The sequence below is a fragment of the Periplaneta americana genome, chromosome 2 (genome assembly GCF_040183065.1).
Source record: "Periplaneta americana isolate PAMFEO1 chromosome 2, P.americana_PAMFEO1_priV1, whole genome shotgun sequence".
In the NCBI taxonomy this organism is placed as follows: domain Eukaryota; kingdom Metazoa; phylum Arthropoda; class Insecta; order Blattodea; family Blattidae; genus Periplaneta; species Periplaneta americana.
Genome location: NC_091118.1, coordinates 35,817,605 through 35,844,573, shown reverse-complemented (window position 1 = coordinate 35,844,573; position 26,969 = coordinate 35,817,605). Strand labels below are relative to the sequence as shown.

Genomic DNA, 26,969 nt, shown 5'->3' with positions numbered 1-26,969 from the left:
AATGCCCTCGTATAACGTCATGCGAGTCTAATTATCCTATGCGAGTTGTTGAACAGAAGGGATGTGTTTTAGCCCGTAATCGGTCTAAACTGCAAACCAATGATAAGTTGTTTGAATCATGTTAATGTGCAGAGCAATGGAACCGTGTGTAGCTATGGCTTGGGTGTTCCCATACAACTCATGTATGGAAACACCCAAGCCATAGCTACACACGGTTCCATTGCAATTGCATTGCAATTACAATTGTATCAAAATAGGATGTAACACATCAATATATACTCATATGTTTTTATTTCATATGTAATGCAATGCTTAAGCCATATTGACTGAATAATAATTAATCATATTTTGACATTTGTTATTTCTATATTGGCTGTCAATTTCGCAATGTTTCCATCATCAATTAACAACTTTACATTCTCATAATGAATACACACACAGACAAAGTGTTCCCTAATTTTACTGTATGGCCAGTTCTAAAATATAGTTAAAATCTGAATTTTAAGTTTTCTGTGAATAGTGTTCCTGAAACACTCTGCTAGCTTATTAATTATGTCACTGCTACTCTTCTCATCTGGTGTTGTTTCTACTTTTTCTCAACGCGAAAAATCTTTTCCTTAAGCGTTTGTTTTATTTTCTGATATTTCCGTTGGGGATACTTCTTCTGTGATAATTTCTTCTTCTGAATTGGTGTTTCCCCCATTGACACCAAACTCCCATTCAACTTATCAATGTCCGTCACTGACACCTCTGAATTACTTGACGCACTACATTTATCAGTTTCCGAATTGCCTGTTGTTTCTTGTTCAATGTTCTGGACATTAGAACCGGCTAAGATATCAACACTGCTGGTTTGAACGGCACTTGATTCACCAACATCTGACATGAACGAAATTTTCTTACGACAATTTTCACAAATCCTAAGATTGTATGACAACTTAATGTGTTGCACGTTCAATTTTTTAAGCATATTGAAAGTCACGCACCTTAATTTCCCTTTCTTAAACCTACAACTGTGGTTGCTTATTTTGAAAGATTAAAACACTGATAATGTCTAGGTTGTGTTATCACTCATTGTGATTAGGTTACACACTAATTGCACCATCTAAAAACAATAAGAGAAACTACGCCATACACACTCACAGTAATAATATACTATTGTTATTAATGCCCGAACATTTGAAAATCTCGGAACAAACTGAAGAGAATTCATTCTGCCTTGATCCTAGTTTAAGTATTACGAGGGGGATCCAGGAAATAACGACCGTTTTGTTGTAATAATTAAAAAAAAAAATATTTATTTGAAAAAACAAAGTCTGTTACATAACTGAAGCTTCCTTTACTTCTCTACATAATCACCACCTACATTTAAACATTTGTTGTATCTGTTCACTAGCTTTAGAATTCCCGTGTTATACTCCTCTGCCGCCAGTTCATTAAGCCAGGTGTTCACTGTCTTCTTCAACTCTTCATCACTTCCAAAACGCGTACCACCCAGAAAGTCTTTCAGCAATTCGTCGAGTGATGTGCGCCTGTCTTGCAAGATTCTGTTCACTTTAGTCTTCAGGTCTTCTGTGATGAGTGATGGGCGTCCGAGTCTAGTTTCATCGTGGACATTTGTTCGCCCATTGTTGAACATTTCGCACCATTTTCTCACATTTCTTTCATTCATTACGGTATCACCATACACTTCTTTCAATTGCCGGTAAATTTTTGCAGGTTTCAAATGTCGGGCATTCAAAAATCGAATCACACTCCTCACCTCACAGTCGGCGGGATTATCAATCACGTCGTTCATTTTGAAGTAACACAAAATGCACAATGGCGACTGGTTGCAACCAGTACTCACAACATTATGAGAACACATGTTAAGGAAGCCAGTTGACCTTCAAACAAGGAAGGGGAGTCAGCTGCGTGGCGGGTATGCGTGAACGGTCGTTATTTCCTGGATCCCCCTCGTATATATCCCAGCTAAGTTTCTGCAGACGTAAACAAATATGACTGGCAGTCGCCACAATGGTGATAACAGACAAAGGCAGCAATTGATAGTTTATAGGCTTCGGCAATTTAACGGTGTGGAGGAGTGGTGCTGCAAGGGATTAAGATTAGCGCAACATAGCTCTGTGCGCATATTTGTTTAGTATTTTTTTACTCTGTCACTTATTGCTTTCCCATTACGAAATTTGGCTTACTTACAGATAATTAAATGGAGAACACGGTGATAACTTAAAAATGGTATTCTAACTATCCGAACATTATGAATATCAAGATTTTTATAATAATTATGGCATAAAATACTGTGAATACATAAAAATGGAAAGTGAATATACACAGGCTAAAAGCCATATATTTAACCTTCCAAATGAGACTAACCTCGATTTCATACGATACACGCAATGGGAGAAACGAATATTTATGTATGTCAATGTGTGCATTTTTTCAATAAATTTGATGCTGTATATATCTCAAAATAATCAGAATTGGGGCCAACAAAAAAATATGGGTCCCTTATTTTTACCCTGAGAAAGCATAAAAAAATTTTCAAACAAATCTAAAAATATGAGGTCAAAAATGTGTCCGGTCTGACGTGGAATGACTCCCAGGCACTTGAAAGTTCTCCATTCGCTATGTAATGTAATGGAACTGTTCACAATGGAATACGTAAACACAAAAGTTCAGTTAAACTTTAACAGAGAAACTTGCAAGCTCCAAGCTTCTGCATTTACCGTTATGCGAAATGTAAGAAATCAGCAAATAGAGCCCACTGCTGTTCACAGTCGCACAATGGCGTCGATTAATTGCAATTTAACAGAGACATCCCTGTTTGTATGATGTTAATTAATTAATTATATTAATGTATGTACAGTACATAATCTATTTCATTTTGTAACGTTTTGCAATGTTTTAGTTATTCATTTTTTTATTGTTGCGTCTGTCATTAATAATGACGTGAAATCAGAAGTCACTTTGAAATTGTAATTTTTATTTTATAAAGAAATGTCTGCTTCTCAGTACATTATGTTTTATGTTCTTATGTTTCTGCTTAATTTTCATTGTGAATTCAATCCACATTAAAATTATGATTGCTTCATTGTACACAATTGCTAGACAACACCTGCATAAACAGAAGTGCAAGAGCATACATACCGAGTGGAAAGGTGATGTAGTCGCACATGCCAAGCAGCTGGCCAAAGCAGATCACTTTGTCTTCGGGTGAGATTCCGATCTCCTTCATTCTGTAATGTAACACATTAATTTTAGTGCCACTACTAATATAGTTCCTTTATCCAACATAGGTCTTAAACTAGGAATGCCATTCAGACACCAAGAGGCTATGACACAATAATGGGGCAAAGGCTGAATGTTAATGTAACAGTGTGGTATGGTGCGGAAGCAGATAACACAAGGGAAGGGAAGGAAAGACTAGAGCAGATGAAGTGAGAGGACAGAAAGAGAGAGGACAGAGAAGGGAGGAGAGAAGAGAGGGGATGGAAAGGCGGAGGGAGATGAGAGAAAAGGAAAGAGGAATGAGGAGAGAGAGAAGAGAAGAGAGGGAGGAGAGAGGAGGGAAGAGACTAAGGAAGGGGAGGAAAGAGGAGGGGAGAGGAAATAAGATAAGAGGGAAGGGGAGAAAGAGGAAGAAGAAATGAGGGAAGGAAAGGAGAAAGGAGAGAAAAGAGGGGAAGAGAGGAATGAGAATAGGGGACGAGAGAATAGCTGAGAAAAGAGAAGAGACGAAAGAGGGGAGGGAAGCGGAGAGGAGAAGAGAGAACACATGAAGAGAGAGGAGAGAAAATAAGAAAGGGGACAGAAGAGAAGATATGAGAAGAGGAGAGAGGAGAGAAGACTACACGAGACAAGAGAGGACAAGGAACGAGAGGAGAGAAGGAAGGCGAGAGGAAACAGGAGAGGAGAGGAGAAAGCAGAGAGGAAACAGGAGAGGAGAGGAGAAAGGAGAGGAGAGGAGAAAGCAGAGAGGAAACAGGAGAGGAGAGGAGAAAGGAGACAGGAAAGAGGAGAGGACAGGAGAAAGGAGAGGAGAGGAGAGGAGAGGAGAAAGCAGAGAGGAAACAGGAGAGGAGAGGAGAAAGGAGAGGAGAAAGAAGAGAGGAAACAGGAGAGGAGAGGAGAGAGGAAACAGGAGAGGAGAGGAGAAAGGAGAGGGGAAACAGAAGAGGAGAGGAGAAAGGAGAGGAGACGAGAAAGGAGAGGAGAGCAGAAAGGAGAGGAGAGGAGAAAGGAGAGGAGAGGAGAGAGGAAACAGGAGAGGAGAGGAGAGGAGAAAGAAGAGAGGAAACAGGAGAGGAGAGGAGAAAGGAGAGAGGAAACAGGAGAGGAGAGGAGAAAGGAGAGAGGAAACAGGAGAGGAGAGGAGAAAGGAGAGAGGAAACAGGAGAGGAGAGGAGAGGAGAAAGAGAGGGGAAATAGGAGAGGAGAGGGGAAACAGGAGAGGAGAGGAGAGGGGAAACAGGAGAGGAGAGGAGAGGGGAAACAGGAGAGGAGAGGAGAAAGGAGGGAGGAAACAGGAGAGGAGAGGAGAAAGGAGAGAGGAAACAGGAGAGGAGAGGAGAAAGGAGAGAGGAAACAGGAGAGGAGAGGAGAAAGGAGAGGGGAAATAGGAGAGGAGAGGAGAAAGGAGAGGGGAAATAGGAGAGGAGAGGAGAAAGGAGAGGGGAAACAGGAGAGGAGAGGAGAAAGAGAGAGGAAACAGGAGAGGAGGGGAGAAAGTAGAGAGGAAATAGGAGAGGAGGGGAGAAAGGAGAGAGGAAACAGGAGAGGAGAGGAGAGAGGAAACAGGAGAGGAGGGGAGAAAGGAGAGAGGAAACAGGAGAGGAGAGGAGAGGAGAAAGGAGAGAGGAAACAGGAGAGGAGAGGAGAAAGGAGAGGGGAAATAGGAGAAAGGAGAGGGGAAATAGGAGAGGAGAGGAGAGGGGAAATAGGAGAAAGGAGAGGGGAAATAGGAGAGGAGAGGAGAGGGGAAATAATAATAATAATAATAATTTATTTAATCTGGCAGAGCTAAGGCCAGTAGGCCTTCTCTTCCGCCCAGCCAGACTCTAATTCTAATTAAATACATTTGCTTACATAGTTATTACATTAATATCTAGATCATAAAACAACATGAAAGTAAATGATGAAAATTGGATAACTAATGTTAGTGTGACAATAATAAACACTGGTAAGAAATAGTTATAATAATAATGATAATAATAATAATAATAATAATAATAATAATAATAATAATAATAATGGTAATTATAATAGTAATAATAATAATAATAATAATAATAATAATGAGATAATTTATATATTTACCTGTGATATATATAACCATTAAACACTGAGAAACCTGAAACAGCTATTATTGTTGACAATAATTGTTAGAAAAATATCTCGTTAACCTATTCTTAAATTGATTTGATGTCTGACAGTCCCTGACATTACTCGGTAGGGAATTCCAAAGTCGAGGAACAGCCACAGTGAAAGAAGATGAATATGAGGATGTTCGGTGGGAGGGAATGGATAATATTGAGGAGTGTTGTGATCGTGTGTCTAGGTTATGATGGGTGGATAAATTTTGAAAACGAGACGCAAGATAGACAGGAGTGGAGAAATGTAATATGTGAAAGAGAAGGGAAAGACAGTGGATTTTCCTACGATCTTCTAGACGGAGCCAGGACAACATTTCGAGGGATGGTGTTACGTGATCAGCCCGGCGAATATTGCAGACGAAACGGACGCACATATTATGAACACGTTGTAGTCTCTGCGCCGAAGTAACGCTTAGGTCAGTAAGCAGAATATCACAGTAATCGAAGTGGGGCATCACGAGTGTTTGCACTAACATTTTTTTCATGGAAAGGGGTAGAAAATTCTTCAATCGTCTAAACGAGTGGATTAATGAAAATACCTTTTTGCAGGTTTCTGCAACTTGAATGTTCCAATTTAAACTTTTATCCATATAAATACCTAGATTCTTTACTGAATCACTGAACGGAATTTCGGTGCCGTGTATTTTAATCGGGGACAAATTTGGTATGGTAATAGTGCTTAACAAACGTGAATGGCCCACAATGATTGACTGTGATTTTTCTGGATTTAGTTTAAGTCGGAATTTCCGTATCCATGTGCAGATTGAGTTCAGGTCGTCATTAATTTTAGTTATTGCATCATTTATTTCGTCAGTGTGGAATTTTATGTATATTTGAAGGTCGTCTGCATAGAGATGGTGTCGGCAGTACTTTAGAGATTCTGATATGTCGTTGATATAAATTGTAAATAGTAAAGGGCCAAGAACTGATCCCTGTGGGATCCCTGACCTTACAGCCTGCCAAGGGGAAGAACGATTTCCAGCTATCACACTTTGTTGGCGGCCATTAAGGTAAGAGTCAAACCACAGGACAACGTGCTCTTCTAGGTGTAGTCTTCTGAGTTTACATATTAATAAGTCAATTTCTACAGAATCGAAGGCTTTGCTGAAGTCAAGTAAAGTCATTATTGTCCATTTACGTTCGTCCCGGGCCTCGCGTAGGTCTTCCGTGATTTTAAGTAATGCTGTACTTGTGTTATGTCCGGCTCTGAAACCTGATTGATAAGAGTCGAGAAGTTTGTATTTGTTTAAGTATTCTGTCAGTTGCTTGTGTACAATGCGCTCCAATGCTTTAGATAGGGCAGGTAGGATGCTGATAGGTCTGTAGTCGTTATAAGATGTCGGTGTTTTGGTCTTGGGAATTGGGTGGACAAAAGCGAGTTTCCATTGCTGTGGGTAAGTCCAAGTCATAATTGAGGCATTGAAAATGTGGGTCACAGTCGGTAGTATTACGTCTATGATTTTGTTTAATAACGAAATATTGACGTGGTCTGGTCCTTCTGCTTTAGTTGTGATTCGTTTCAGGGCTTTCTTTACGTCAGATTGCGTAATATACCAAAAGTGAAATTTTTCCCTTGAGGGGTTGGTCCGTAGGTTTAAGAGTTCATCGATTGTCTGTTGTTTGTCAATGGGGCTAAGGGTTGTAGTGTGAGTTTTCGTAAAGTGGTCATTGAGCCGTTGGAGAGGAGAAAGGAGAGGGGAAACAGGAGAGAAGAGGAGAAAGGAGAGGGGAAACAGGAGAGAAGAGGAGAAAGGGGAGAGGAAACAGGAGAGGAGGGGAGAAAGGAGAGAGGAAACAGGAGAGGAGAGGAGAAAGGAGAGGAGAGGAGAGAGGAAACAGGAGAGGAGGGGAGAGGAGAGGAGAAAGGAGAGAGAGGAAACAGGAGAGGAGAGGAGAAAGGAGAGAGAGGATACAGGAGAGGAGAGGAGAAAGGAGAGAGAGGATACAGGAGAGGAGAGGAGAAAGGAGAGAGAGGAAACAGGAGAGGAGAGGAGAAAGGAGAGAGAGGAAACAGGAGAGGAGAGGAGAAAGGAGAGGGGAAATAGGAGAGGAGAGGAGAAAGGAGAGGGGAAATAGGAGAGGAGAGTAGAAAGGAGAGAGGAAACAGGAGAGGAGAGGAGAAAGGAGAGAGGAAACAGGAGAGGGAAAAATAGGAGATGAGAGGAGAAAGGAGAGGGGAAATAGGAGAGGAGAGGAGAAAGGAGAGGGGAAACAGGAGAGAAGAGGAGAAAGGAGAGGGGAAACAGGAGAGAAGAGGAGAAAGGGGAGAGGAAACAGGAGAGGAGGGGAGAAAGGAGAGAGGAAACAGGAGAGGAGAGGAGAAAGGAGAGGGGAAATAGGAGAGGAGAGGAGAAAGGAGAGGGGAAACAGGAGAGGGGAGGAGAGGAGAGGAGAAATGAGAGAAACAGGAGAGGAGAGAAAGGAGAGAGAGGAAACAGGAGAGGAGAGGAGAAAGGAGAGAGGGAACAGGAGAAGAGAGGAGAAAGGAAACAGGAGAGGAGAGGATGGAGACTGGACAAGACGGGAGATGAGGAAGGGAAGAGGAGATGAGACAAGACGAGAGAAGAGGAGAGGGATGGGGAGGGAGAGAAGATGAGTAGAGGGGAGGGACGAAAAAGGTGAGGAAAAAGTAATTGATAAAATTGATCAACAATCACAAGGGAAAAAATGGGCAGATATCGACAAACTTTGGAAAACATATAGCTTAAAACCAAGACAAGAAGCTGTTGTCGCTGTTGTCGCCTTCAGATTGAACATCGGTCATGACTGTCTTGCAGCACATCTCTGCAAAATTGGAATCCTGAATACTGAAGAATGCCCCTTACGCAACTTAGCAGGTTCATCTATGGGAAGAGAACACCTACTCACATGCACTGCACTGAACAAGGAAGCAAAATGGGTTAAATAATCCCAAATTGCGGCCATTACAGAACAACAACAACAAAGTGACAGAACACTGTGAAAAAGACAGAAAAGAAAGAAGAGGGAGAATAGAAGAGAGAGAGGAGAGAAAGGAAGAAATAGAAAGAAGAGTTGAGCAAAAGAAAGAAATAAAAAGTAGGTTAAGTCAGATAATGGAGCCTCTATTGCATAAGTGTGAGTCACTCACTTTTCAATAGCAAATCGGACAGTGTCTTCGTTGTGACTAGCTACCATGATGGCAATTTTCCTCGCGTCTTCGCTTCGGTCTTTCAAGTCCTTGATGCGACGCAGACACTCAGTCAGTGTACGGTGGTACATCTCAGTCGTGGCCTCGAATGAGGCGTTTGTGGGGTCGGTGTAGCCCAGTGCTGCCGCACGAGCTCGCTCCTGCACACAGATATCACACATTACTCCTGTAACAGCATGCCAGTCCAGTCCTGCCAACCTCGTCTCTTCTCACCTGTTCCAGATAAGCTCCGCGCACAAGCTTGGCTCCAAAGTAGAAGTTCTGTCGCTTTGCCTGCTCCAAGTCATTCGTAGCTTCTTCGTAAGTGTTCTTCAAGTAGCACTGGTATGTGTTGAACACCACAGCCTGCACACACAAGTATGAGTTAACATTATGTGAATGTTTTATGCTCCTTTATTCTTGTTAGTAACTAATTTCATTGTAATCAATGGACATTGAATGCAGTGGCATAGCGTCAATGTAAGCTAAAAAGCTTAGCTTCCCCAGTTAATAATAATTTCATAATAAACCTCCAGTTTATGGACAAAATTATTTATTAATTTTAATAGAATTTATATTTACGCGTTAAATATTGTGATGCGGCAGCGCAGGATGATTTGTGATGCAGCAGTAAACAAGAAGCCTGCACACACCAGCTTCCAAGCAGACTGGTTTCTTCTGTGTAATCCACCCCGCAGATTTTCCACCCCTTTCTAACTAAACTACCCTAGTCGCAAGGCCCGCAAGAAGCTAGCTTTAACATTTAAAATAAGTAGTTTCCGAGTTATCCCTTTTCGTCAGTTGTGTTCAGTTGAAGTGTTAGTGTGCATTGTGGCTGATATAATAAATAATGAGCGAAATAACAGTTCCTGACACTAATTTACTTGAATTTTTTTTAGGACAATTGTATTATCAAGATTGACTTACGAACAAAAGTGTGATTTAAAAAACAAATGACCGACTCCTTTGCTGTCAATGAAGGACACAACCAAAAGACAGACGCATACTTACGTAATGATACTAATACTGTATCTACTGACCGTTAATATTGTGATTTCTCTAAGTATGACAGGGAGTAAGCTAATGTTATACGTTTACGTGTCTATTTGTTAAGAGATATGTGTAAACCATGAAATCATATTTTGCTACGTACCATTTGAGGTGATGCCTTATTGGTTTTACTTACGAGGTTCCAACCAATCTTCGACTGCTGACTTGACATTGACTACAATTTATTTTAAGACTGTATTTTTGTAATATGTTTTCTCATATTGCATGAAAGACAACTTGAGTTAGCTTCCCCTGCTCAAAATTTCATGCTATGCCACTGATTGAATGTTTAGGAAAATATTATTTTATGTAACAGAATATTTTGACAATCTGAAAATAGATATGTGGTTGAGGATGATAGATGTAATCCAAAAATTGCGTAGTTAATAAATATAACATCTGATTGAGGTTCTGCCTGATATGTACATCTATTATCAGGCAGTACATCTCACTTGACAATATGAGTCAGAGCAAGCTGTAAGCATCTGCAGTCTGGTTAGTGTAATATGTAGCTAATCGACGATGTATGCAACAGAGGGGTAAGGTCACCCTACCTCATTAACTCCTGGCCTACTTGCCTCATAAGTGGTGCCTTATTGGTATTACTTGTGAGATTCAGTCCTGTCTTCGGACAGCTAACTAAACAACAATAAATATAGCTACAAAATTTAAAAATTTGAGAAGCAGTACTTTGGAGCAATCATTAAATGACATAAAATCGCCACAATTTTTAAGTATATAGGATATGTTTATTATTTAAAACACTACCTGTAGGCCATATTTTCCTGTCATTTTCCATAGCCTATGGTAGTTGAAATGGGTAATGGGTAAGCAATGCATCGTAATATGCCTCGTCGTGCAGCAGGAAGAGGGAGAGAACATACTCGTCAGCACCCATGGATGCAACATAGTGCAGTCTCTTATCTGTGGGTAAGAGACGCTAGCCCGAGAGTGCACTGTGCTGATGACACCTGGCCTATGGCATAAATACACCCCTTCATAGTGTTACTATGGATGAATATATAATAGGATGCGAAACTGTGGTCAGCACCATCTGACAGAAGAGGGTTCAAATAAGATGATCAGCACGTCATGAGTGAATATTAGAACTACGTGTTGGGTAGATTACCCAGAATTCTCTATTTATCCATTCGTTCAAGACGAACAGATGATGCTCGAGAAGACAAGATGGCAGCCAGAAATTTGCTAATGAGTGGACATAAAGTGATACTAAGTGTGTGTATAAGCAGTGTGTCAAACTGTGATGTTTATGGATGTTATAAAAATAGTGTTGTTGAATGTATTCTAAGTAGTAGCAATATAATAAATTGAACTATCTAAGTAGTTTTTGCAGACTTTTCCATTGCGCTGTACACTAAATATTCAAAGAATACAATCCCAATTATCAAACCTTTGCTTTATTTTCTGTCTCTGTTTGGTTATACTTTAATTGGGTAGTGTAAAATATATCATCGCTTTTATCTTCCTGTTGGCTCCGGTAAGAATTTTCAGTGGAAGATGATGTGAGAAATAAAAATGTAAATGTTTTATTTTAAATTGGGTTAGTTGTGAATATCAATGAGAGTGGGAGGGAAGGAATATTTTCTGCATAGTTTAAAATTTTCGTCACCAGGTGTGCTGCTAAATGCATGGAGTAATTAGTTTTTGTTTTCGCTACTTGGTGCACTGCTAGATGTAATAAGTTCCCCACCGTCCAACAGATTGCAGCAAGATCAGTTTCTACATTAGCACCTCTAGGAAAGGAAAGGATTACTGTATTCACGGTGATAATTCTAATTTTTACCATTTTCCATAAGAACAACATTAAATTTCGTAGTGATCCATTGAATTAGATATGACATCAACCTTAACAGAATTGTGACATTCATCGTTTTTCCCGCGAACTCTTCATATGTTCTATACACATATTAGTATGGTACCTTCTGTAATAATTTGAGTGTTTAAAACCAAAATGTTTGAAGCATTTTAATCCACTACTGTTATAAATACTAAAATCTCAATAACATGAGTAATAATTATGGTATAGGTCATTCATTATCTCATGAAACCAAGTGCAAGTGTGTGCCTTTTAAGAACCTTATGGTGGGGGTATGCGAGCGAGCTAGCTAGCTAGCTGCAAGTGGAAGCATAGCAAGGGAGGAAAGCTTCTCAGTCCACTTTCTACTTCCCCTCACATGTAGATGGGTTTCAAGACATAATGAATGATCTACATAAAGTTGTAATTTAGGACTTAATATATTAATAAAATTACAAGTGTCTGGTACAATTTTCAGAAAGATAGGTTCAATTTATAGGATATTCATATTGTATTTTAGGACCAAATCTCCATAAAATTAAAACATCATGGGTATCAACGAAGTATTTTGTTCCTGCAGAGAAGAAAACTTCCAGGCTCTACTGTCTTGAATGCACTAATAATGATCTACTCTCAGCAAAAACATTTTCATTCAGAACTACTTTGATAAAAGATGTCCTTCTGATAGAAACTGAAAGCCTTTTAAGTTCGTTATTATCCCCATTAATTATGCTTCTTATTCATCATATAAAGTGGTGTAAAATGAGAATATAGGGAGTCAGTGGCAACTCTACTGCTATTGCAAAGAAAGAACAGACTACCGACATCTCTGTAATATTTGTTTTTTTTAAATTCCCTTCCACCTGCTATCCAACCACAGGAAAAGGATTCGTACTCACTTTCTGGACCAGAAGGCAAGTGAAAATGGCGTTGCCACATAGAGTCTCAGCTTAGTTATCATCGTACTGTAAACACTTACACAACACAAAGGCAACCCCACTACCTTGCACCATATACCCTTCCCATAGGAGACAAGAAAAAATTCTAACATCAAGAGGCCACTAACGACAGAGAATACATCGTGGTTACAAATTATTGGACGATTTCAGAAGGATATATTTTCACCAATAATGAACATAAATACAGACATTATGACGTGAGGCAAAAAAAACAGCAGGTTACTGACTGTCTGCTCCCTGAGCAATCTGCCATGTGCAGGCTGTTAGAGGTGTGGCATATAGATCCTCAGTCACCATATGGCATTCACTGTAGTCACAAGTCGTGTTACAGAAGTCTTCAATCTTCAAGTGTACAAAGTTAGTGTATAAAGTTTAGTGATTATTATTATTTAGGTAATGTCTACCAACAAATTCTCGTTTTGTGAACGTGTGTGCAATTAATGGACATCACATTATTGTTTTTTTTTTTCCTGTAAAGGATACAATTAACAGTGAAAGGTATGTCCAGTTAATTATCGACCCCTTCCTTTGTGAACTTATGTATGCAGAACGATTGTCAGTCTATTTCCAACAAGATTCTGGCCATACAGCTGCCTTGTTAATGAGGAAATTACGGAGTGTTTTTGGTACAAGGCTAATAAGTAATAATTTGTGGCTTCACGAAACCCAGATCTAACACCCTGTGATTTTTATTTATGGAGAACACTAAAAGGTAGGGTCTATAGGAAAAATCCTCATTCTATAGAAATACAGATGAACTAAAAGACTATATACGAGAAGAAATGGAGGCTATCAATGATGTGGAAATTCAGAGCGTTATTCATTCATTTCAGGCGTTTCCCTGGTCTAGATAACTTCACCGTTTCCTATGTCCTGTGTTTTCCCTACATTTAAGGCAGTCTGGAAAGTTATTGATTGCCCTTTCCATATCATTCCCATTGTGGGATCCTGGGAAACGAGAATGCGGATGCTTTAGCAAAGAAGGGCAGCACTGCTACTTACAGACCTGTTACTAAATCTACGTATTACTCTGTGAAAAGATTTATTAAATCTACATACTTAGACTTCAACAAACAAAATTTGATAACACAATCCCACGGGAAAAAATGGAACTCTCTGCATCAAAATCCACAGTTAATTCCCGATTTACCACGAAAATCGTCTGTAGCTGCATTTAGATTGGCAACAGGCCATGATTGTTTCGCCAAACACCTGCATAGAATTGGAATATATCAGTCCCCTAACTGCCCATTGTGCAACTCAAACCCAGAAATGGATTCGGAACACCTCAAAATCTGTGCTTCAGTGGCTGACCATGATAATATCTTTGAAAAATATTGGAGTGCAAGAGGTCAAATGACTTTACTGTCAAACGCCTGGCATTAGAAAACAACACAACAACATCTTAACACTAAAGTTTCTGAAGTTTTTGTTATTAGAATATTGAATATTTTGTTATTAGAGGTGTTACAACGCGAATCACAATCAAGAAATGAACTGATTTACATTCAAATATTTCACAGTAAATGTCTCACCTTATCTTTGTTGTATTTCCTCATCATCTCGAGGGTTATCCTGGAGATGGCTGGTTGGAAGTATGTTTGCTCTGCATCAACCATGACACGCACATCCAGTTCATCTGCAGTCTGTCAACAAGACAACTAAACTGTTTAAATATTCTTATCATTAACTATAGGCTCATACTTGAAATCGAAAACACAACACTTGAAAACAACTCCAACAATTGTTTATTGCACAAGATGAAGTAAATGAAATGGGCTGCCCAGAATGTATCCTGGTCCCTAAATTTCGCAGAAATTAATTATGTGCAAAATTATTTCTACTTTACAGACCAGCAGGAGAAAGACCACTAGCTCTGCCTGTGAAGAGATGGAAGGAAAATTTTGTAGACCAGAACAGTTTTTTTAGGACTGTTATTGGTTAGGAAGATGATGATAATGATTTCTACTTTTCGTTGTGATGGCTAAACAGCCACCAAACCAAGTCAGATATGAGAATTGTTTCGTAAGTCATGGCAACTGTGTTATATAAGCCGATGAAGCTGCAGCATTGGAAATCCACTATACACATTTGAAGGTTAATGGAATGTGCTTGCCAACGCCAGCACTTAATGGGGCCCCGGCACAGGAGCCAACAGGCAGGGCATTGCTTTATTATACACAAAACAAACGTAATACATTACACACAGCTAACATCCTTCAAAATAGACCCACAAGGCTTCTACACATTTTTGTCAATGCTGTGGAAGGCACTGAATACCATTGGCCATGAAGTTCATTTTTATACTGAGATTTTAAAAAAATCCATCATAAAATAATAAATAGATTTCTTAATTCCCTTAAAACGCTCTGTAAATACTTTGCTATTTATAATCTAGTCAAAACATACTCATGTAATGATTCAGAATTGTTTTTCTTTTCGAGTATTACTTGAAAACAAATGCAACACGAAAATATAGCATACATTTATGTACTGTAGAATGGAGCAAGAGCAATAGTTTTTAAATGTTGACTTATCTTCGCATTTTTCCAGGGATATGGATGCTTTTCTACATTGTATGATCACATCCTGGTTAAATGAGATATCAGCTAACTATGTGTAAGTAAAAATTTATAAAGTCATGCAAGAATTTGGCATTCCAAACTAGGTTAGTAAAAGCCATGATGACAGAATCAGTAGCACAAGTTAAGGTTCAAACACAGTTAACAGAACCTTTTAAAATACAACAGGGTGATGGACTGGTCCCTTGCCTGTTTAATCTAGTCCTAGAATATGCTGTCAGGAAATTACCTATTAATACAAAACGCACCTTAGAATACAAGTCAATGTAGATAATTAGATATGCAGATGATGCCTGCTTATTAAGTAGAAATAGCAGGAACATTTTAAAAGTTTACAAGGTATTAAAAAATGCACCAAATTAATGTCAATAAAACTCGAGCAATGACCCAAACATCTTCCAGACCAATTATAGAGCCAGAAACAGACATTCAACAACAAGAAACTCACTTTGTGAACAGCTTCAAATATCTGGGTACTGTACGTATATCACTAATGGTAATACCCAATATATTGAGATACAAAGGCAACTGAAACTTGCTAATAATGCCTACTATTCGCTACAAAAAATAAAGATATACATTCAGCAACAAAAATAAGGTTCGGTAAAGTTCTCATGAGAACAGTAACTACATATGGGTGTGAAACATAGAACCTCACAAAAAAATCTGAGGAAGCCTCGAATAATTTTTAACGAGAGGTGCTTAGGAAGATATATGGCCCTGTTACTATAAATGGTCTGTGGAGAATCAGATTTAACCAAGAACTCTATGATAAATACAGAGATCCAGACCTCGTCACCTTCATTGTTTTAGAGAGACTAGAATGGGTGGGCCATATACAGAGACTTCCTCCAGACCGGATATGAAAAAAGGCCTTACAAGCCAATTTCACAGAAAATCTGTCGGAAGACCCAGGAAAAGATGGGAAGAAGAAGCTGCAAGCTCACTCCAGTGTCACAACTAAAAGTTGCCACACAAGACAGAATGAGTTGGAGGTAAAAGCTACAGGAAGCCAAGGCTCGAAATTGAGCTGTAGTGCCATTGAATGGAGGGATGGATGTATAAGTTAGGGTTGCCATATTTTGATAAGCAAAAAAGAGGACACTTTATCGACACCTACTTTCGAACAGATCGCTATCATAAATCATGTACAATACTGATATACAGTACGTGTAGTATGTAGACCATTGAAGCTGAGAAATATTGCTAGTAGTAATTTTCTTAACTTTAAATAACAGAATAATAATAATACAAACAAGTGAATTGGTTATAATTTAATCTTTATACCCATGACTATTTTTCCACAGAGCATTAGAGCAGCATTAGAGCATTCGAGGCCTAGGGGTTCATTTCCCTTTCCTTCCTCCTCTTTCTACTTTTCTGTTCCTGGTGCTGACCTGCTATGGCACTAAAATCGTCCTCCAGTGGCTTAAGGAGGGAAAGCTGGTGATCAACAAGATCTCCCAGCTAGGTCCAATGGACCCGTTGACCAACAGCAGGTGTGGTCCTCCGGACATGCTGGGGGTTGTGTGTGAATGAAGTAGCCACCAAAATGTTAAAATATGGTGTTCACTTAAATCAGCTACAACTTACCATTTTCACCTCAAAATCTATGCTTCAGTGGCTGGCCATGATAATAGAAAAATATTGGAGTGCTAGAGGTCAAATGACTTTATTGTCAAACGGCTGGCATTAGAAAACAACAACAACATTTTTCCACAGTAAAACTTCTTCGAAATATCCTAATCTGGGAACGTAGTCTTCAGTAGGCCAGATGTGCACACCATCACGTTGTGTGGTGTATAACAGTGTGGAATGCAAAAGTTCTTTCTGCTATAGTTACTTCATTTTCCAATTTGCTGCCAGGTTTTACAAAGAAGTCTGTTAATTTTGTAGAACTTTCTTCTCGAACTGCTCTTTGGCGTTTTTTCACAATCCAGATGAGCTTGCAAATCAAGTCCTCCTTTATTCGAACTGACACAAATGTACTGGCTTTACATACCATGTATTCACCTTCGAAATCATCTCTACCTCTTCGAAAACAAAGATACTACTTCTGTAACTCAGTAGAAAATTTACACTTTCTTTTTGGCATTACTTCACGTACAAACTACAAGCATGCACAGCACAACATGAAACCGTTATAAAAGTCGGCAGCCGATAAGCAATAGTAACCAGAAGACGACACATAGCATTGTCATCTAGTGGCAACAGCTTTGAACACAAGGCACAGGCTTCGAAACATTACAAAAATAAAACATCGATAATATCATGGGTCAAAGAGTACAAGAGTACAGAAAGGGAAGTTCACGAGAGCATTTAAAGTGGGGTGGACTAAAGCGTTACTTAACTGTAATGATTAGAAGGTTCCCAGTTACAACAAAGTAACTGTTTTAAACGTTTGAGGCAATTTCCTTCACTAGTAACATCGTATTTTAAATTTAACCTAAAAACCTGGACAATTAGCCAAAATCTATAAACCCACCCAGACGCAAAATTTAACCCTAAAAAAGAGGGCATGTCCGGGAAAACCCAGATGTATGGCAACCCTAGTATAAATAACCAGTGACTATAAATGGTGCATCCATAAAAATTACATTTTAACCACTTAACCACAGTTACTTTTTAACTGTGGTTTCATAATCTATGGTTACTACGTTTTTGACCAAGTTTAATACATGTCATCATTGTGCCTCACTATGTTCTTCAGCACATGAAAACATCACAAGAACTGTCAATACTTTCAGCTAGTGAATGAATAAGTAAAACCTTTTTTTCTCACTTCCAGTAATAAATCAGCCTCTCACCTTGCAGAGGGAGTTCATACGGCGAACCATGTTGCGGAACATCTCTTCCTCTTTGGGTGTGAGCTGTGTGATGAGACGCACCATGCGGCCTGTCTTGAGATCTGGCACACGGAATGTGTCACTCAGCTGCTGGTTCTCGTCCACAATGCCACTCCAGGGGAACAAGTGAATAACTCTGCACACAAACAACAATAATTAACAACTGTATTTACTTATTAACAAATCTGTGCTTCTCAAATAATGACATAATTTCATTATCAATCTTATTTCTTGATGGCACATGGTACAGTCTCGGTTAAGTTGTTGCACAGCAAGTCGGAAGAACGCGGGTTCGATTCTCGAAGAGTTCAAGAATTTTTTTTCATTAATCTAATCCTTTTGGTCGCATTGTTTTTTTTTCAAATTCAAATTCAAATTCAAGTTCAAATTTACTTATATAATATACTAGGTTTACACTACATTAGGCATTGCAGCCCGAAAGAGCAGAAGCGCGTGCTTAGGTGCAGAATATGGTCCGGAGTTTGATGCATTCTCTAAGAGAAGTAAGTATCAGGATTATTTCCTTAGGTATAAAGATAAATGCATGGTTATTTGAGGATAAATAGGAATCTGAAATTAGATATATTATTGGTGGCAGATGTAGTATTACTAGCAGACTCTGGAGATGAACTCCAATACTCAGTTTTTCAAATGCAAATGACTTCTGATGAATATGCGATGGAGATTTCAGTCGATAAGACTGAAGTCTTCATTGGGAAAAGTAATTTCTGTAGCAAAATCTATCTTTATAGATGTTGGTGTAGGTACTTGCAGCAACAAATATTACTGCCTCCCCTCCAAGAGGGAGTGATGCTGCTTATTGGTTTTGAAGAGAGGGAAGGCAAGCAGGAGTAACGCCAAAATGTACATATCTGATACTGGTGCACAATCCAGTGATTAGAAGTTGTGCACTGCCACCTCTCTTAATCCAGAGAGTAGAAATTTTACATGAAAGTATTGATCTGCCTGGACTCTAACCTGGGCTGGCTAGTCTGGAGGCAGACATGCTACCATACAGCTAACTCGGCAGACTGGGTCATAACGTATTAACAATGTATTTAGCTAAAGATGCAGCAACCCTGTAAAATCTCATGTTTGTCATGTGTTAAAGCTGCTTTCAGGAAAGGCGAAGAGGTGAGGATATTAAGGTTTATCCTGAACTACAACTGGAAGACCAATGAAGATAACTCATTAAATCAGAGACCCTACAAAGCTCTTCTCTACAGCAATGCACAGTAGGTCACTCACCCCTCTTTGTCGTAAGTTAGCTGCTTGAGGAATTTCTTCACAGTCTCCTCCTCAAGGCCTGCCTGCAAGAACTTCTTTTCCAAATCCTCCACATGCACATGATGCGTGAGAACGTTGCCCTCTCCTCCCAACACTTCTGTCATGTACTTGCGTGTGCGCATGATCACCTCAGACAGTTGCAGCTGTAACAAAACACAAAGGCAACCCTATAGTATGTGGCAATAGAGGCGAAATAGTGATGTCAGAACGAATACTTTCCACAATATTTTTCCGAAAAATATTCCATCTAACCAAAGTGTTGCTTTCACTGCTTCTTGCTTACAGCTTCAAGAGCAGCAAGTATACAGAGAGTTCCTATGCAGACCAGTCACAGGTAGTAATGTTCTGTCGGCTTATATGACGGTAATGCTTTTATGTTAACATTTCACGAATTAAACAAGTGTTGCTAAATTGATTTTTTTTTTTAGTTACTACCAATTCTGGTTATTTTGCGATTCAGAAGTGTGTTTTTTGGTAGGCTGTCCAGACGTCCCCAATTTCCGGGGACAGTCCATGGTTTTGAGCTGCTGTCCTCGGGGAGCAAATGTCCCCTTTTTTGTCCCCGGAAATTAATTTTGTCCCCAGAAATTTTGATTTTGTTTCAATGGCATTTTACACTTGAATATTCAAGTATCGTGATGAAACTGCTGTGATTCATGCACATTTCTGAACGGTTCTCAGTATGAGATAGAAGAACCAGCAAGCACAGTGTAAGATATTCTTCATTCTTTGAGAAGAATATACGATATACCATCTTTGTCTTCATTCGCATTGCGCGGAAGCGTTAGAACTGCCGCAGCATCCATTTTAAGTAGTTCAAAAAATGAAAAGTTTTGTAACAAACCAACAAGTGAAAATTGGTGTGATGTTTTTCAACATTTCAAAAAAAATTCTATTCCATTTCAAAATTTTCTCAAAATAGTGTTATTAATCATGTGTCTTTCAGTCAGTAATATGTCAGTTGAAAGACTTTTCTCCACAATGAACTCTATCTCGACTGATGAAAAGTCAGGATTGAAAAGTGAAACAGCTTTGTTACAAGTGAAAACAAACTCTCATGCCTCATGTGAAGAACTTAGTGTGAAGCTGTATGAGAATGAACAGATCCTTAAAAAGATATATTCTTCAGACCAGTACTTGTAAAATGTGTGTGTTAGAATTCAGTGTGTATAATATTATGTGAAAGACTTCGATACATGCATCAGTACTGAAATTGAATTCTTAGTGGCCATAATTACATAGAAGTTATGTGTATTTATTCATTTAATTCAGAAAGTTCAGATACTCTACAAATTTAGTGTGCAAAGTTCTATAATTGTATCTACTGTTACATGTCATTTCTACAACATTTCAAAGCATAGTGACTAGATAAGTGTTTGTGGGTTTTCTTGAAATTGCCAATGTCCCCTGTTGGACCATAAAAAATCTGGTCAGCCTATTTTTTTAATTTATGGGAAGAAGTATAAAGTAATGGTGTAAAGAATTAGCAAAATGAGAAACATCTGAGTTATCTTGTCTCGCGAATTTCACGGACCTCGTATTTAGTATTGCATCGCTAACTTACCTTTCTGTTGAAAAGAGAGAAAAAAGAAAGCCACGCTGAAGACTTTTATTTCTCTTGAAAGTCTTAACCTAACAGTGAAGACTGTAGCTACTGCCAACTGCACGAAGTCACTTACCAGCAACTGCGGGCGTCCAAGTGCTGTCAGTTTGACGGCACAAATCCCTGTCCCAAATGTGGCACCTGCAATACGAAAACACCTGTTCAAATAACTGTATCAAGTTAGTGTCCATTTTATTATATATAATAAATACAGCGTCAGTTATGGTGCGCGGGGACAAATCACTACTTTAAAAAAACATCAGTAGGGATGGACATTAGTGACTCCTCACAGGGGCTACCTACCCCCAGCCTGATCATGCAGTACCTCTATAACTGCCAACACACGTACTGGTTCACACAATTCAGTTGCTCTCTCTCTCAAAATAGCTTGCAACAAGTTATATCACTATAAATTAAATAATTTTCTTCTCAAATTATAATTAATTATAATTTTAGGATGTGATACACACATTTATTTATATTTGCAGAAAAGTATATGCATAAAAGAATATTGCACAAATTTTCTTGTTGCACTGCAAGTATAGATAAATTCAACAAATATTTTTTATTACATAAAACAATTTGAAATTTTCCACAACTTTGCTTTTAAATTAACGTATATAAATTATTAAAATAAAATAAATGAAGCTAGCAATTAAATAAAAGTCACCGACACTAAATATCTTATATCTACAGCAATTAATTTCTTCATTGCCATTTAATTTGAAACCAGAAGAGATTTTTTAATAGTTTATTACAAAATAAAATAAGAGAATTATACAACGTCCATGGAATTGGTGATAGCACGATGGTATTTGGCGAGATGTTTCTGAAGATTTGTCGTGGAACTACCTGACATTCGCTTGTAATCAGGAAAAACCTGGGAAAAAAATAACCAACCAGGTAATCAGCTGAAGTGGGATTTGAACCCATGATCGATCACAGCCTCAGCTAAGAAAGCAAAAATGTTACTGTCTGTGCTATGTCAAATTGTTCATTGCCCTGAAAAGGTTTAAGAAATGGCATATATAGTTATCACTGTAAGAAGGAAGAGGGTTACAACCTTTTCTTAATATATATACATTTTTTTTTTCATTCTAGTGGCACCGCATATTGACATGTAAACATTTGCGCTTCTGCCTACTTTTTGGAGAATGTAATGAAGAATCCAGTTCTGATGTTGCAGCACCTATTAGGTCGGATTCTGTTAACCCTGTTAACCCTGCACGACTTCAATGACATGAGTATGAAAGTAGGCAGGATGGATGAAGATGAAGGTGATAATAATGGAAAAATAATATCAGGTATGATGCCGAAGGTTATCCAGCATTTGCTCTTAATGGGTTGACGAAAAACCCTGAAAAAACCTCAACCAGGAAGCTTGTCCCAACCAGAATACGATCCTGGGCGCACTAGCTTCACAATCAATCATGTCAACCACTACTCCAGAACTGTGAACTTTTCTTAATAACAACATCTTATCTTTCTTAGAAAGACTGTATTCTGTTAACTGGAACCCATTAGGGGGAGTTCTGTACACCGAATTTAAAAAAAAAAATTTCGTTTTGATCGTTTTTTGGTAGCTTAATATGTGTAAAATGATAATATGATTTTATTTCTTCTAATTGTCAGCTTTTAGTCCTATCTTCAGCAAAAATATTTTAGTAATTCTTAATGCAAAAAAGGTTATCAATGATTTTTTTTTTTTTTGCCAACCGCTCGGTGGAATTTTGAATTTATTCAGCTCGTTGTACACATAAAAGTATATTACACATGCCCTATTTTTTTTTCTACATTTGTATCTTTTATCACTTCTGAGAAAATTGCACCCAAAATTGAGGAATTTAACGTTGCAAGATATGAAAACTTTGACACCATTTTTCGGCACTTCCTTATTTTTGTGACATTGGTACACTTTTCTCAGAATGTATTGTATCCAGAAGGCTGAAATTAATATAATAATATCAATGTGATGGCATTTTACACAGCAGGTTAAAAAAATTAAGTCTATTTCTATTTTCAGCAAAAATAAAAAACAATTTGCAGTCATTCTTAATGTAAAAAATGTTTTGAATAATTTCAAGGGAAAAATTGTTCCGGGGCCGGGTATCGATCCCGGGACCTCTGGTTGAACGTACCAGCGCTCTTACCAACTGAGCTACCCGGGAACTCCACCAGACACCGTCTCAACTTTTCCCTTTATATCCACACAGCTCGTGTGAGCTGACGAAATGCCAGAGACCCACATCGAATGCACACAAACTCTGTGTGACTTGGAATTGTGGTTTTCTGTTAACGTACACAGTGACATACATATATTATGCAAATCTAGTCTTTCAGGTAAAGCTCCCTGTAAAGCAGATTTGAATAATTTCAAGGGAAATTTCCATATACGTCACTGTGTACATTAACAGGAAACCACAATTCCAAGTCACACAGAGTTTGTGTGCACTCGATGTGGGTCTCTGGCATTTCGTCAGCCCACGCGAGTTGTGTGGATATAAAGGGAAAAGTTGAGACAGTGTCGGGTGGAGTTCCTGGGTATCTCAGTTGGTAAGAGTGCTGGTACGTTCAACCAGAGGTCCCGGGATCGATACCCGGCCCCGGAACAATTTTTCCCTTGAAATTATTCAAATCTGCTTTACAGGGAGCTTTACCTGAAAGACTAGATTTGCAAAAAATGTTATCAATGATATTTTTGGCCAACCGCTCAGTGGAATTTTAAATTTATTTAGCCGGTTGTATACATAAAGGTATGTTACATATGCCCTATTTTTTTCTAAATTTGTATCTTTTATAACTTCTGAGAAAAGTGTACTCAAAATTGAGGAATTTAACATTGTAAGATATGGAAGTATAGACTCCTCTTAAGAGAAAACAAAAGTGAAATGCTTCTTGTGTTCTTAACTTCGAAATTAAAACAGAACAAATGATTCTTTGCCCTATCCACGAAGATGCTCCTAATTTGAGATATGAAAGAGAATTTCATTTACCTCCCAAGAATCAGAGCTACTGAGAACATACTTTCAATAAAATAGTTTTTTCATCTTCCCTCCCCTCAATGTCTCTAGGTATAGTAACTGATTTACAACTTTTATGCTCTGCACTAGTATTGCAATGTAAAGCATTTATTTTCATGGGTAAGGACGACTCATGTAAGAGTAAATTCATTATCTTTATTGCAGGATGATAGCCAAGGTTATCAGAGTTGAATTTTCACATCACTGAAAAAGACTGGTCATCCCCCCCCCCACCCCCCAGAAAAACAATTCTCTTACATGTTACAGCATGAGACTTCCTGAGTTTACCTTCCTTCCAAAAGAAGTCATGCTGGATTTGAACCTGCAAACTTCTGCCAACAAGCCCAAACACCGAGGATGACCCATGAAGTAATTTAGGATTATATATATTACTTAAGATTAAGAAACACTGCCATAAAATTAAACAGATAATCATTTTGTATTAATTTCTCCAAATTTTCATGTAAAATATGACTACTATAAGAGTCTATTTTTTTAAATTGTGAAGAGACTGAGAAATTGAATGTAACTTGTGAATAATGAAAATATTTTTATATGAAACAAATGTATTCGGCAATACTGCAGTATGTAGTATAAATTCATTCAGAAATATGGATGAATGATGTATCAAAACAATTCCTTTAGTATTAAAAATGATAAAAACCTTTCTATAGAATTTATTTAATCAATTTTTAGTAACAATATTATAGCTTGAATTCCTATATTTATATCGGTATTAGGGCATATTTTTTTTAAGAGTACACCAAGACTTTTTACTTTATGTGTTTCTCATCACTAGTAACTAATAACTTTATATTACATACAGATATTAACCAAACTGTAACAAAACACGAATTTCTCTCTCTTTTACTTGAAAACTGACTATAATGGTCGAAGATTTGCTTTACAATTTTGGCACAAAAATTTTCTTTCAAACAATTCAACAAATATGGCAGTTATAGAGGTGCAGATTTTAAATAATATGATGTGACAGATATTTCAGACACCTTGTGTCATACTCAAATAAAATTGTAAATGTTTAGACAGCAAGAGCTCTGTGTAAGAGCAAGTGACAACACACAGCAAAACTTCAGAACAATAAGACTTGTTCCGATAATGTTCAAAATTCATCTCACATCGTCTATTATGGGAATCAAAAATATTATCAACATGGAAAGTCTTTCCTATCATAAATCTTAGCACTGAATTACGGAGTCAAGTTCAGTTTCTATTTCTATAAGCAAATATATTGAAAGGTTGTTACTAAGGAACAAATTGTCACCAACATTGTGTTGTATCAAATCGTCTGCAATATTTTTTTTCTTACAATATCGAAAGTGAAACTTTTAGACTGACTCAATGGATTCTCTTAGAATTATATGTTTCACTCATCACTGTTTTACGTTCATTAAATTTTATCTCACTCATTCCAATACACATTAGAAGTTCTAATGATCTTTCTTTAGATCTGAAACTTGACTTGATTTTCGAAGTGCTGAGCACTTATCTTGACCCTCCTCAATTGAGCCACACTTATTTCATACCTATTTCGAATTTGCCTACAGGGAAACTTAGAAAACTAGTTTCCACTCTTCTTTCTACGTGATGACTAGGTTTCCAAAAGTTGAGAATGAAGTACCGATAATAGAAGACTAGGCACAGGATTTTCAACAAAGTCATATTTTAAATTTAATAAATCTACTATATTTAGAGTGTTGTAAGAAAGTGGGTGCCTTCCACTGGCTGACGAACATGCAATGGCAAAGGCAATATGTTTGTCTTGTCCAATGAGCATCGGCCTTTTCTTGGCATTTTATACTGCATGGATAAATAACTCTGGTTTGATTCCTGTGTTTGATTCCAAATCTGTTTATAAAATTCCATACATTTGCCTATTTTCAGATACAAAGTAATTTTTTTGCTGATGTTACAATTTATAAACTGCAGCTGGAAATAAAGTAACTATCAATTAAATAATTTCTAAAAATGTACTTTTTTTTTTTTTTTCAATTTAATATAAAAAAATATATGCACCATTAAATGATGATCATATTCTAAAACATTCGTTAAGTTCAATTCAATTTAAATAATTTTTTTAAACAATACATTACAGCTTACAAAGAAAGAAGTCAAGCTATAAAACAAGACTATGGTAATATGATTGTTAAAACAATTATTGAAACCAAAGCTGATGAATGCGTGCTCCGCCATATTTATTGGTACCTACAAAATCAATGTCCTCATTGGATAGTGGATAGTGTAAACTTATTATATTGATTGGTAGGTCTTTATGTATGGTCATGTCTATCATATTTTCTACCCTTTGGGTTAAAACACAACAAAAATTACCTCCATTACTTAAAGTTACAGAATTAAATATGAATGTATGTATGTATTGTTATCAACCAAATTAAGTGGTTAAATTATTATTATTATTATTATTATTATTATTATTATTATTATTATTATTATTATTTGACTAAAGTGACTGAATAAGAAATGAAACTCCAGGATTTTTCAGAATTCCCTGATATTTCCCTGCTGTGATTTCTGATCGTTATTCTATATATGTATTCTTGTTGCCCACTAGGGTAGTATGGAAATGGAGGACAAAACGTAAATGTCTAAACACTAGGTTTTACACAACAAATGAGTGAAATTATGTTTAAGATGCATCAGTTCTTTCAGAATGAGTTACAGAGCTCCATCTGTGCTACATGTTTACGAACAAGTTGCCAAGTGTCCGGAGCACAATAATGTGTCATGTGGAATGGATCTTCAAACTGTACAAATAATTTCTCAGCATAGATGTTACGAATTATACTGTGTTACTGAAAGATTACAGAAGAAATGTATCTAGAATTATTAATTTAGTTATCTAGCCTAAGTCTTGAGCTCGGCTACCTACGACAACATGTAATACCAAAGCAGTAACTACCATCAAATGGGATGATTATAGAGCATTAATGACTTTTTGTGTTTCAGTGTTGGTAGCAGCCTGCTGCTTGATGTAAATTTGCTGCGCTTTTGCAGGATGATTGTTGAATTAATTATCTTTGATGTGAAAACATTTTTTTATTCTTTCGTGTCACAGAATATCCACTACTGAGCGGCAAAACAAAATCATAAAAACGAATTATTTTATTCTAAGAATACTTTCAAATGTGCATTCACAACCATTGTTGATTAAGATCCAATTAATTTAACATCAGTTTGCTATTTCTTTGCAAAACGTCACCATTCTTACTTGTGTGAACTGAGGTAATTTTATTGTATTTCGAGTTGG

The 26,969-nt window shown here is 37.6% G+C and overlaps 1 protein-coding gene across 2 annotated transcripts in view; it reads right to left on the bottom strand.

Annotated features, from left to right (window-relative positions):
* The window catches only part of slgA (proline dehydrogenase slgA), a 315,508-nt gene that overhangs the window by 12,678 nt on the left and 275,861 nt on the right, over nucleotides 1-26,969 (bottom strand). For both annotated transcript variants that reach the window (XM_069815407.1, XM_069815416.1), the window contains exons 5-11: nucleotides 20,740-20,804; nucleotides 19,022-19,203; nucleotides 17,735-17,909; nucleotides 13,881-13,991; nucleotides 8,755-8,886; nucleotides 8,482-8,681; nucleotides 3,148-3,236 (exon numbers count right to left, since the gene is read on the bottom strand). In XM_069815407.1, the coding sequence (XP_069671508.1) occupies nucleotides 3,148-3,236; nucleotides 8,482-8,681; nucleotides 8,755-8,886; nucleotides 13,881-13,991; nucleotides 17,735-17,909; nucleotides 19,022-19,203; nucleotides 20,740-20,804 (954 nt within the window). The remainder of the gene's footprint in view (nucleotides 1-3,147; nucleotides 3,237-8,481; nucleotides 8,682-8,754; nucleotides 8,887-13,880; nucleotides 13,992-17,734; nucleotides 17,910-19,021; nucleotides 19,204-20,739; nucleotides 20,805-26,969) is intronic.